At 58.3% G+C, this 12,491-nt stretch overlaps 1 protein-coding gene across 1 annotated transcript in view; it reads left to right on the forward strand.

Moving 5' to 3' along the window:
* Positions 1–1,058: 1,058 nt before the first annotated feature.
* Positions 1,059–12,491, forward strand: part of ATP2A3 (ATPase sarcoplasmic/endoplasmic reticulum Ca2+ transporting 3) — a 102,420-nt gene continuing 90,987 nt past the window's right edge. The window contains 1 exon segment of the mRNA XM_020964709.2: positions 1,059–1,469. Coding sequence (XP_020820368.1) covers positions 1,352–1,469 — 118 coding nt within the window. The 5' untranslated portion in view covers positions 1,059–1,351.

Genomic DNA, 12,491 nt, shown 5'->3' on the forward strand with positions numbered 1-12,491 from the left:
TCCTCATCCACCATCTCCATCTCTGCCTGCACAATTCCTGCTCAGGCTCCACCTCTGCCTGGGAGGCTTCTCTGGTATCCCTCCTGCCTCTGCCCTGACCTAGAGGATGCTTCCTTTGGGCTTTCTGCTTCTCTGGATCCATACCAACGTAGCTTTGGGGTGCCTTCTTCCCAGCAGATTGCAAACTCACTGGGGACAAGGCCTGGGCCCTGAAGCTGCCCTGGCACACTCCCTCCCTCCTTCCTGCAGTCCTTCTGGCCTCACTGAGGTGGCTTCCTAGTAGGCCCTGTGGCCAGGAGCTCCCCAGGACAGTGACTACTTGGGCGAAGAGCGGTGAAACAGGCACCCAAGCTCTGATGGCTGGTCCCAGCCTAGGATGGCCTTAGTCAGCATGGCAGCAGATGAGGTCCCTGGATCTAGCCCAAGTCATGCCCACTCTACAGATGAGGAAACTGAGGGTCAGGAGGCATTGGAGTGGGGAAAGGAATTATTCTGGGCTCTGCAAAGGCAGAATGTTGAGGGGTGAGCTAGAAGGAGCCCAGAGCTGTAGTCAGAGTGGACGGGCTGCTCTGCTCTTCCCTGGGTGACCCTGAAGATATCCCGTCTAGGCTCTGAGCTTCCTCCGTTTTCCTATCTGTAAAATGGGGGGCTTGGTCCAGGTGATCTCCAGGAGACCCTCGGGGACGTCCTGAGAAAAGCTCCTAAGTTTGATGGTGCCCTCAGGCCGGCCTTGGAGGGCGGGGCGGGGGAGCATCCCGCGGCCCCAGGAGGGAGAACGAGCAGGGCTGCCCGGGCGGAAGCTGCCCACGAGTAGGCGGGCGGGCGGTGTAGGAAGCGCAGCTGGCCTGGGGGGAAGGGGGCCAGCTGGAGGGGGAGGCGGGGAGGGGGAGGTAAAGGGGAAGAGGGAGGATACCGCCCCGCTCCCCGGGGGGACCCAATGCAAATGAGGCGCCCAGAGCCACCAATGGGAGGCCAAGGCGGGGCCCCGGGGAGGGGCTGAGGCGCAAGTGGGTAGGCCCCTCCGCCTCGGGGCGGTCTCCCTGGGAAGGAGGGGGCGGGCAGAGGGCGGTGCCAAGAGTCCGGGCCGGCGGGCTGGGCCGTCCCCCTCCCCTGTAGCGGGTCCCTCTCCCTCTCCCCTCCCTGTCCGCGGCTCGGCCCGGGACGGCCCCCCCCCACCTCGCCTCCCCGAGCTCAGTGGGGCGGGCGCACACCCCACCCTCGGCTCAGCCCCCCACCCCGAGACAGGCCGGGTTCCTCGGCTCAGGCCGCTCGCGGGCCAAGTTCCTGGGAGGCTGCACCTCGCGGGGCTCCCGGGCCGGTCGTGCCAGCCTGCGTGCGCCCCTGGTGAGCCATGGAGGCCGCCCACCTGCAGCCAGCCGCCGCGGTGCTGCGGCGCTTCTCGGTGCGGGAGAGCTGCGGGCTGAGCCCCGAGCAGGTCCGCTGCAGCCGCCAGAAGTACGGATTCAATGGTGAGTGCGTGAGTGCGCCGCCCCACACCCCTGGACCCCCACCCCAGGTCCGCGGCGCAGCGCAGATGCCTGGGCAGGGGGCCGCGCGCCGGGGTGGGAGGGCAGACGTGTGTGTGGGGGTGCTATCCTCTGCATCCCTGGCTCCTCACTCGCGGCTCGCATAGCAGCAGACTGGGGAAGAGGCTGCAAGCCTGGCAGGGGGCTGCTTCCCCTCCCAGGGGTTTCACCTTGGCCTCCTGAGACCAGTGGAGCAGTCAGGGCTGGATATAGAGAAAACCTTAGAATCAGCGCGTGGTGCCCAAGTCCTTCGTTGTTGCACAGATGAGGAAACTGAGGAAGCCTAGAAACGTGCAGGGACTTGCCCAGGGTCCCTGCGCCAGGAGGGATGAGAACTCGGGGCTGGGGTTGGGGCTGTGGCGGCGGCAAGGCTCTCGGCTGAGGCCACCCCCGCCTTCGGGGGCCCCACACCCAGGCGGGGGGGGGGCGGAAATGAGGGCCCAGGCGCTTCTGCAGCAGTTCCCGGGGCTCCTGTACCCCGGAGAAGAGCGTGTGGGTGTCCAGGGGCGGGGCGCGCCAGGAGTCAGTAGTGAGACCCCCGGCTGCCTTTGCTGGGTAGGGGTTTGCAATGGTTCTAGTGGGTTTGGACCCAGGGGGGTTGGGGTTCACATGCTGCCTTGGCTCCTTCTCGGCCGGGGAACCACGGCCGGCTCCCTGCCCAGCTCGGGCTTCAGTTTCTTCCTCGGTAAACTGAGGCTCCTTCTGGCCTGAGGCCACCTTCCCCACCTTGGTGGCAGAAATAGAGCTAGATGGGTAGCCTAGGCAACGCCGGACGTGGAAGCCGGCAGCCCCTTCTCCTCGTCTGGTGCACCCCTCCTCCTCTCCTGGGCTCCCGCAGGGCTCCAGCCCTCTGCCACCTGACGACCGAGACCGGCCCCTGGCCTTGGCACAGGAGGCGGGCAGGGAAAGGGCACTGGCTGGCATTGTGGGCTTCGGCATCGACTGACGCTAGGACCCAGAGCGGTTACTGCTTCCGTCTAACCGGGGAACTGAGAGCCGGAAGGGGCCTTAGAAAGTCACCTAGCTCTGCTCCCTCCTTGTACAGAGGTAGATGCGAAGCCCCGAGACGGGAGGGAGCAGGGCAAGCTCGTGGTGGAGCTGGCCCTAGAACCCAGGCCTTCTGCCCTCGCATTGCTTCCTTGGCCAGCGCTAGCCTCAGTTTCCTCATCTGTAAGGCTCAGCTAAAGGGCAGCCCTGCTTATCTTCCCAGGGCCCTCGAGTGACATCCCCTGAGGGCGTCAATGGGAAAGCCCCGAGCTTCTCAGGCTCTGTGTACACACTCTCTCTCTCTCTCTCTCTCTCTCTCTCTCTCTCTCTCTCTCTCTCTCTCTCTCTCTCTCTCTCTCTCTCTCTCTCTCTCTCTCTCTCACACACACACACACACACACACACACACACACACACAGAGACACTCACACACCCTCTCTCGCGCGCACACACACTCACACTTACACGCTCACTCTGTGTGAACTTAGTGGGTGTTTCCAGTTTACAGAGAGTTGGACATCTGCTGTCTCCTTCTAGCACCCAGCAACCCCGGGAGGGGGGCCCAGAGACCTGCTGGAGCTCGGACTACAGGGACTTGAACCCAAGACCCCGTTCTCCTCTCCAGAAGCACCTCTTCCTGTCCCGCCCCACTCTGGATGACTCAGTGGGGCTGGGGGAGAGAGCGAAGAGGGTTTTCTCTCCTGCTGCCTGTCCCAAGCCCCGAAATCCAGGATCTCATTGACACCCTGGGGATAAGCCAGGAGTACAGTCACAGCCTCCCCCCATCCCCAGGATTTCAATTCCAAGTGGTGTTCTTGGAGAGGCTCTCATTGGGTGGTGGGCCTGTGACCTCACAAAGGTCAGGGCCAATCAGAGCCAGGCTCCAGTTCATCTGTTCCCACCTGGTGCTCTCCTGGAGCCTGCTTCAAATCCAGAAGTAGGTTCTCCTGCCTGTCTCATCGTCTTGTCCGTGGAAGGTCAGCCTTAAGGCTGACCCTGTGGAGGGATCATTCCATTCTCTGCGCCCCCAGTCCTTCCCATCTTGACTCGAACTCTTAGTCCCCTGAAGCTGTCCTGTCAGCTGCCTTCGGGATCCCCCACCTCTCCACCCCCAGCCTCCAGGAAGCTGGCTTTGTGAGTGAGCAGCAGGCTTGTGGGGCCACACAGCCATGCCTAGTGATCCGTCGGTGTGACCCTGGCCCAGTCACTTTTCTTCTCAAGTCTCAGTTTTCCTCTCTGTCAAAGGGGTACAAGAAGGCTCGCCCCGCCTCACCGGCCTTGCCATGCGACAGGGCACGGAGCTTTATTGGTCCTCCCCCCACTGCCCAGTGCTTCGGAGCAGAGCCCACCTTCCTGGTGCGGGCCGGCCTGTCTGCAGCCCTGCAGAGCGCTGCTGTTCTCCACAGCTGTCGAGTGTAGGTTTGGGGCTTCTATTTGTTTATTCAAGCTGTCACTGGTGTAAACATTATCTTTCCGGGGCAGAAGATGGCCTTTTTTTTTGAGTTCCTATATTTAGTTAACTTGTGGGAGGAGCTGGTGAGATAAATAAGATGTTTGACTATCCCCCCCCTTAGTAGGCTGGCCAGAACCTGAGGGCGTGAAGTGATTGGTGAGGAGACAGCTTGCACTGAGCCCTGCACTTGTCAGAAGGGGTAGGAGCCTGCAGGCCCCAGCAGCTGGGGCAGGTTTATCTGGTACCCAGAGTCTCAGGGAGGCTGCTTAAGGCAAAAGTTCTTCAAACTGAGGGTTGAGAGGCCTGTAGAGTCCTAGAAAAGTTCTTCCTCAGCCTCAGTTTCCTCATCTGTAAAATGCCCTGCCTGTCTTCTGGGCTTGGTGTAGGGGGGGAGGGGAGGGATCTAAGTGAGAGCTGACACTGGTGCTTGGCCTCCCAGCCCGTGACACCCGATGCCCTTCTAAGTAGCCTCAGTGTCCAGGGACCCTGGCTTCCCAAAGGCTTGGCCAGCAGAACCCAAGCATTCTCAGCCTCTCCAGCCTCCATCTAGGGACACTGGTTTTGTTTTGGCTGTGGTGATCCCTGGAGGGTCCATGGTGGGTGGGAGCAGAGGTGCTGGGGAGTCACAGCAGCTTATGTTGAGCAGTAAATGTGAGGGGGGTGATGCCAGGGTTCTGGTCGAAGGCCTAAGGGGGTGGCTGTGGGATTGCCCAGGCCTATGCCCCTCACCTCATTCCTGAGTATGATTTTTCTCAAGCGGGTATGTGGTGTCGGGGGGGGGGGGGAGCACAGTGCTGACTCACTAGCTTTTCAGTGCTTGGGCGCGTGTTGCTGGAGTGGGGTCCAAGCCTTGCCGCCCCCAGCCCTCTGTGTGTACAGCCTGGAACAGAGGGCCAGTGGGCGGGTGAAATGCTGCCCTTCCACTTGTTTGGGGGAGGGACTTGCCCAGCTGGTACCTCCCTCCTCCAGGCCTGGCAACTGGGGCTTGAGGATGGCCTGGACCTGGACCTCAGCCCCTCAGGCTGGGCTATCAGGGATTTCAGAGGTCAGGCCCAGGTATGAGCTCCTTTTCCAGCAGGGCTGGCCTTTGACATCTTGGAAGGGAGTGATGGTCAGCTGGCTTCTGATTTCTGTTGGTGGGCAGAGGCTCCAGGCTCGTGTATGTGGTCAGTGGGGGGATAGAGGATAGAGGCAATGGGGAATGGTGGAAAAGGGTCTGGCTCTGGAGACAGAGGCCCTGAGTTCAAATTCTGACCCTGCTATTTCCTACTCAAATGACCTTGGACAAGTCACCTCACCCCCAGAGGTCTCATCTTTCCTTTCTGTAAAATGAGTTATTGGACCCATTCTCTAAGGTCCCTTCCAGTTCTAGATGCAGGTCCTCTAATTGTGTGCGTGCGTGCGTGCGTGTGTGTGTGTGTCTGTCCAACTGAGGGCTGACTGTGGTTGGCAGAGGACATATAAATGGTCAGCTCCAGCTGTGCAGTACAACAGTTGCACCCCTGACTCAACCACAATTTTCCCCAGTATTTGTGCCCGAAGCATCCACATTTAGGGGGTAGTACAAGAATGCAGAGAGTGCCCAGGACCAGGGTTCCATTCCAGGCTCTGCCATGTGGATCCTCCCTGGGGACCTTGGACAGGACCCTTCCAGTTCTGATTGAGGGGCAGAGGGGGAGGGGGCCACTGGTTATGGATTTGGCTGTGGGGTCTTGGCTCAGTCATCTGCTCGGCTGCAGTGACTGTTAAGGTCACTGCTACCACATGACTGCTAAGGGCCAGCTGATAGCCGGGGATGTCATATCGCTTTTTGGGTGTTTGGTGGGGGAAATGAAGGCGGGCGGGCAGGAGGCTGTGGCTTCCTCTTCTGAAGGAGCCGGACAAGCAGGCAGGTTGGGCCTGGGGGCCCTTCATCAGCATTCAGTGGATGAAGGAATGCTCCACTTCCCTCCCCTGCCCCCAGCAGAATCACAAAAGCCTCAGGGCTGTGTCCTGATGCCCTTGGGGCCATAAGAGGGGGACTAGCTCACCTGCCAGCCCCCCTAATCTTGCGGCTGGAGCCCCATCTTCTCCACCCTCGGTGCATCTGTTCAGGGCTGATTCATCAGCCTGCTGGCTTCTCTCTTCCCTGCCCAGCATGCCAGGGGCTGGGGGGGGGGGTTGTCTTTAGATCTGGTCCCAAAGCAAATACAGCCTCAGGGAAGTCCGGAGGCCAGAGCCTGGAGCCCAGGGCCCAGGACCTCGTGGATCTGACTCTAAAGGAGGTTTGGTACCCACAGCGAATGGAAAAGTGATGGGAGACAAAAGACTTTCCCTTTTCCTACTATCCCATCAGTCAATTCCGCAAACCCGTCATGCCTGCTATGTTCTGGGGAAGGTTGGGGAATGGATGGATACACATGGAAAGCCAAGAATAGTCCCTGCCTTCAGGGAGCTTTCCTCCTTCCGGGGAGATGAGAACCACAGAGTTAACAAGGGGTAACAAGTTACTGCTCCCTCTGTGTCCTTGTGGCCAGGCCATGGCCCTCAGATCTCAGCTGGCTCTGTGCTCCTCTGAGGCCTCTTCTCCCAGTCACCCCTGGGGACCAGATGTTATCACCCCTCTTTTACAGACAAGAAAATCAAGGCCCCATGATGGGCAGAGGGATGGCTTGCCGTAAAGCCAGGACACTGGCCAGAGGAACAGGTGGGGGACAGTCACTTGTCTGCTTGCATGGCTTGTGTCCTGAGTGAGGGTTACATCCTTTCCCCCTTCCTCTTCATGGTCCCCCCACCCCATAGACCAAACTAGTGGGAGCTTAGGATTCTGAGCTGGAAGGGCCCCTTCCAATTCACAGACAATGAAACTGAGGTCCAGAGAGGGCTAGTACCCAACACTCAACACCTTCCTGGTTCCCTTCCCCTCTTTGAGGAAGAACTGAGTTCAAATCCAGCTTTAGATAACTTCCTGGCTGTGTGACCCTGGGCAAGTCACTTTCACCTCTGCCTCAGTGTCCTCAGCTGTAAAATGGGCATCAAAATAGCACCCATTTTCCAGGGTTGTTGTGAGGGCCAAATGAGATAGTATTTGTAAAGCACTTAGCCCAGTGTCTGGTCCATAGTAGGTGTTTAATAAATGGGTGTTAAAAAGAGATGACTTCCTGTTTAGCCTGTATGTATCTGTTGGTTTGCATGTTCTCACCCCCACTGAAGGCAGGGGTGGTAGTTTTACCCCTTCTGGTGTCTCCTGGGCTCGGCACTGTTCCTGGTGCTCACTCAATGCGTGCTGACTGCCCAGCTGGCAGAGCCAGGATTGCCCTGGGGTTACTCCCATGCCCTCACTCTCTCAGCAAATTGAAAGCCTCTCCAGTGTGGGCAGTGCCTCAGCTGCCCTCTCAGCGCCTTCCTGGAGGGGATCCCTGCAGGCTCCGAGGCAGGAAGGCCAGCGCTGGGTGACCAGGTCCAGTCCCCCTCTCTCTGAGCCTCTGTGTCTTCATCTGCAAATCTCACATCTCGCTGGGAATATCAGTGCCTGCAGTACCGGCCTCACAGGGCAATTGTCCAGAGGCTTCAGTCTTTAAAGACCAGTTCAATTCAATTCAATAAACATTGATTAAGTACCTACTGTGTGCTCAGCATTGTTGCTAAGCCCTAGATGGCCAAGGGGATCACTCGTGTTTACCACCTTCTTGACTTGGCCAATGATGGATGCATGAGGTGGGCCTTAGAGGAGGTGAGGGGGTCAGGCAGATCCCATCCCCTTGGGGAGGAGGGTGGAGAAGAGGGGGAGGAGGGGAGGGGAGGCGTGTGAACAGCCGGACCTTGAAGGGAAGGTAGGTGGACTTATAACAGATGGCACTGGATTGGCAAGGCGTTCAGAATAGCAATGAGAATAGCAAATGCACTGAGGGCGGTGCACACAAACGCCTTGGCAGGGGTGGGGCATCTGCAATCCCTAGGCCTTGCATGGCCCTTTAGGTCCTCAAGTGCAGCCGTTTGACTGAATCTGAACTTCACAGAGCACATCCCCTTAATAAAAGAATTTGTTCTATGAAGCTTGGACTCAGACGGGCCGTGCTTGAGGACCTAGAGGGCCACATGGGGCCTCAAGGCTGCAGGTTTGCCAGCCCTGTTAGAGTCACGTGGGACATGGAGGTGTTCAGTGACTTGCCCAGGTTGGGTCAGAGGTGAGATCTGAACCCAGAGCAGCGCATTGCACATGTGGGCTGGCCTCCTCGCTCATTGAAACCATCCTCTTTTAAGTCAGTTTAGTTGGGTGACAATAAGGAGCAGTGCCTTGGGGGCAGGGCAGGTCCTGCTGTGACCTCAAGCAAGCCGATTGGCCCCTCTGAGCCTCAGTTTCCTCATCTGTAAAACAGGGGCAATCTTCTCTCCAGTGCCTGCTTCCTGTGTAGCTCCCCACCCCGATCGCTATGATACTTCATCTGAGCTAATGATTTCTCAGTGTCTATCTTCCTGTTGTCCTGTCCTTCCCCGGGCCCTTTGCTCAGAGCTGGGGGAGGCAAGAGATTGCTCATGGTGCTTCCTCTAACCTCTCCTGGCCCAGCATCTCCTGGGTTCCTCATGGCCCCCCAGGGCTCTGCCTCCTGAGCTAGCCTCCCTGGCATGTGGGCATGGTACAATCACTTTGTTTTCTCCCCCTCAAAAGAGCAGATTTGCCCAGCTCTTGAGCAAGGGTCTCCGGAGGTTTGGCCCACCTGAATAAGGAGAAGAGAAAACCCTCTGCCCAGTTCTGCCCTGGGCCCTTGATGCCTAGGCCTGGACTTGGGCTGAGGCTAAGCCAGAGCTTAAGGGCTCTCTGACATCCCTCAGCCCTCCTCGGCCCATTCCCCTTGGGGGTGAACTTGCAAAGGCCGGGCCCAGATCTCTAATTAATCATCCTGGGGTCCCTCTCCTTGCCCACCGCCAGATGCATGCCTGCCTGAGAATCCCTTCGCAGAGCTGTTGGGAGTAGGAAGTGCTGATGAAGACGGCCCAACAGCTGCATGTGGTCCATCACGACCGAAGGAGAGCCTAGGCCTCTCACAAGGGGCCTGGCGGGGCTCTTGTGGGCAGACAGGTTTTCCTGATGGCTTTTATCCCTTGCTCCCAAGGCTTTCCCCTGGGGCCAAGCAGAGGAAGCCTGATCTCACCATAAAGAAGGCAAGGCACAGGCAGGGAGCAGCCTCATGGGTCCTTGCACCCCTTGCTCTTTGCCCACAATCTTCTTCTCCAGGGCCTGGCTCTAGTACCTGATGACAAGGGTGCCAGGCCCTTCCTGCCTCTGGCTGTCCTCCAGCTGACCCGTCCTCCCTGAAGTGTGGGGCCTGGAGCTGTCCACAGGCTTCCAAGGGGTTGTGTGACAGGAACAGAGGATGCTGGGACTCTCTCCTCCCTCTTCAGGGGCTCTGGCCCCCTCTGTGCAGCCCTGTGTCTATTTAGCTTCCTTAGCAGCCACATTGTGTGAGTTGAGTTGGAAATCCCTTTGGCTCCCGGATCTTCTTCTCTCGGGGACCCCGAGGGGGATCCTCGGGCTTCTCAGGGGTGATGGACTGACTGCTTGAGGATTGTTTCAGCCCCCTGAGGCCCAGCTTGGTGCCAGCTGTGCTGGCATAGCCCAGCCCCAGGGGGGCTTCATTTCTGGGGGAGGGTCGCCAAGGGCAAGGGAGCAGGCACATGGGACAGAAATGACTCGGGTTGGGGCAGCTGGGTGGTGCAGTGGATAGAGCACTGGCCCTGGATTCAGGAGGACCTGAGTTCAAATCCAGCCTCAGAAACATAACACTTACTAGCTGTGTGACCTTGGGCAAGTCACTTAACCCCCTTGCCCAACCCCTCCCCCAAAAAATAAATAAATAAAAAGAAATGGCTCCAGTTGCTTGGCTCAGATGCTCTCTGGTCACCCTGAGACGTGCCCATTCCCCAGCTGAGCTCCGCCCCTTCCCCAAGGCCTCCTTGGGATGCTGCTTGTCTGGCCTCCTTGCAGGGCACTCAGCCTGTGGGGAATGGCCCCGGGCCTGGGCAGGGCACCCAAAGGCTCCTGCTTCCTGACCTCAGACTGGCCTTGCTGCTTCCTCCTTGAGTTCAAGGCTTCACTTTCTATAGGAAAGGACAGTGACTCCCAAAGTTAATGACCTCCACTGCTGTTCCCTGCCCTCGTCTGCCTCTGTAGGGCCTCCTTCCGAGGATACGGTTCTTTCTGGGGGAATTGGCCCCAGATTTCCAGTGGGGCCCAGGATTTCCACTCTTCCCCTCCAGGACCAGGCTGTCATCTCCGCTGCTCCTGGGTGCTCTTGGCGGGCACCTGGTACCAGGGAAGGGGCCACATGGGCTCACCTCCAAATAATTACCTTAGGACTCCTTAGCGTGGTCAGGAAGGGACCTGCTGTGTGCAGAACAGTGGGTCTGGGAGCCAGCAGCCATATGACCCTGGAGAAGTCTCCTTTCTGTACCTCATCTCCTGCCCTTGTGCTCACTCCCTCCCTGCCTCCCTGCTCCCTACTATGAACTTTGTCCTGGTGGGGGGTGGTGTGGAGGATGAGGGCTGGTGACAGTCAATGAAGGGCAGTGAGCACACAGGGCCTGCAGATGCACCCAGGTTGAGGGTGCAGGTGCCCCAGCCAGGCCCTGGCCCTCCCCATCTCTGCCCTTGGAGCAGTACTGATGGCCAGCCCAGCCCCTCGCCAGCTCTCCCATCCAGCCTCGGTCTTCTCAGGTGGTGGGACGGGGGCCCAGGATGGTGTCTGTGGAGATCGGGAGATGTGGCTTCCTCTGACACGGCCAGTGCTAGAGCAAGGGTGATCTGGTTTGGGTGAGCCACTGGCCATTCGTGGAAGGAGAGCTTTGTCTGTCCCTGAAGCGAGGGGTGGGTCTATGCCTTCTGGGCTGCTTCTGGGTGTGTTGGCCGCCCTCCTTTGCTGATCCTTGACAATGACTCATTTTATTGTTAGGTACACATGTCTCCAATCCCACTCCCCCTCTTCTCGTCTTCTTTGTAAAAAGTGGCCTGGGTGTGTTTACATGGCTGTTCTTTCCCTTGAGTTGACATTGGAAAAGCTGAAATACTGGTTTTCACTATTTAAGGAAGGAGGAGGGCACTGGCAACAGATGGCTCGTGATGGCCTTCCCGATACAAGGGATGTTCCCGCAGCACTAGCCTACCAGCTTTTCTGCCCAGCTTTGGGGGAGGGGAAAGGCAAGGGCCCCAAGCACTTACCCTGCAGGCCACCTGGGCTGGGCTGGACTGGACTGGGCATCGCCACTGGCCATCACCTCAGGAGGACTCCAGTGGCTCTTTGGTGCTCATTAGGGTGGCCTTGCCCCTGGACCTTCTCTCCCACATGCTTCTGCCAGGCCAGCCTTGTCCCTGGCCCCCTGACTGCCCCCTTTGAGATGGTCAGGACAGGAAAAACTGGACTGAGCTCATAAGGGACACAGGAAAGGATTCTTCCTTCCCTCTGGAATGTCTTTAAATCCTTGACTGCCAGACTTTGTCATGGAGCACCTCATCCATCAAACTCCTCCAAGTCTTGCTCTGCTGTCATTGATGTTTTTAGAAACATTCCTGCCCCATCAAGTGGCCCTCCTGGTGTGGAGAGTTGGGTCTGAGGTAGAGATGACTTTCGGCTGGGAGCAGAGATCATTCTCAGCACATTCATTTTCCTGATCTAACAAAATGACTTGTGAGTGTCTGAGCAAGTGTGTGGCTGCCCTGGCCCTAGGTGTGGTCAGTAGCGTGACTTGGAATTGACCAACAATGTCAAGAACACAGAGTATGTTGGTCAGCTGTCAGGAGTGTTTGCAGTGCCTCCAGGAGCAGGGCTGTCCCATCTCCTCCCACTTTCTAGATGGGAACACTGAGTCAGAACAAGGCTGTCCCATGCCCTAAGCTGCTCAGCCCACCCATCCCACCCTTATGGTCACTTGATTAAGTCTGCTGTGGAGAGGACAGTAGCCTAGAACACTGCTGCTCCATCCTGCCCTCAGAATTCATCCTAGAGGAGGGGTCCAATTCCCTCTGGGGGCCCCATGGGCTGCAGGGTCGCTAACTGACGGCTCACGTCAGATGCCTGCCTGCTTCCTTTTGGGGTCTGGGTAGCTGGGCAGTTAGGCAATCTTGCCCTTTGAATAGAGGCTCTGGAGTAGGAAGATGTGGTCAGTGAGGAAGGTGTGCCTCACAGACAGGAAACCAGCATGCCCAAGGGCTGTGCACAGTTCAAAGCTGTGGAGCCTCTGGGGCACCAGGATGCCAGCAGCCTGCCCAGCCTTTGCCTCCTCACCTGCATCTGTAGCTCCTTCCCCAGGGAGGAAGGGAAGAGAAGGGGAATGCTGCTGGGGGGGAGAGAGCAGGGCTTGCCATCCTTCTTCTGGTAACTCTGGGGGCATGGTGCCCTAGTGCTCTGGGGCCAGCTCTGGGCCATGTCCCCTAGGAGGAGGCTGCAAGGAGGTGGGAAGCCTGTTTCCTCAAGGGTCCTCTGGAAGCATGGCTGGTCACCGGGATCAGGGTTCTTAAGCCTTCCCCAGTTGCCTCTCTTCACGATGTTGCT

Source organism: Phascolarctos cinereus, unplaced genomic scaffold (assembly GCF_003287225.1).
Source record: "Phascolarctos cinereus isolate Bilbo 61053 unplaced genomic scaffold, phaCin_HiC Scaffold_7;HRSCAF=346, whole genome shotgun sequence".
Classification (NCBI taxonomy): Eukaryota; Metazoa; Chordata; class Mammalia; order Diprotodontia; family Phascolarctidae; genus Phascolarctos; species Phascolarctos cinereus.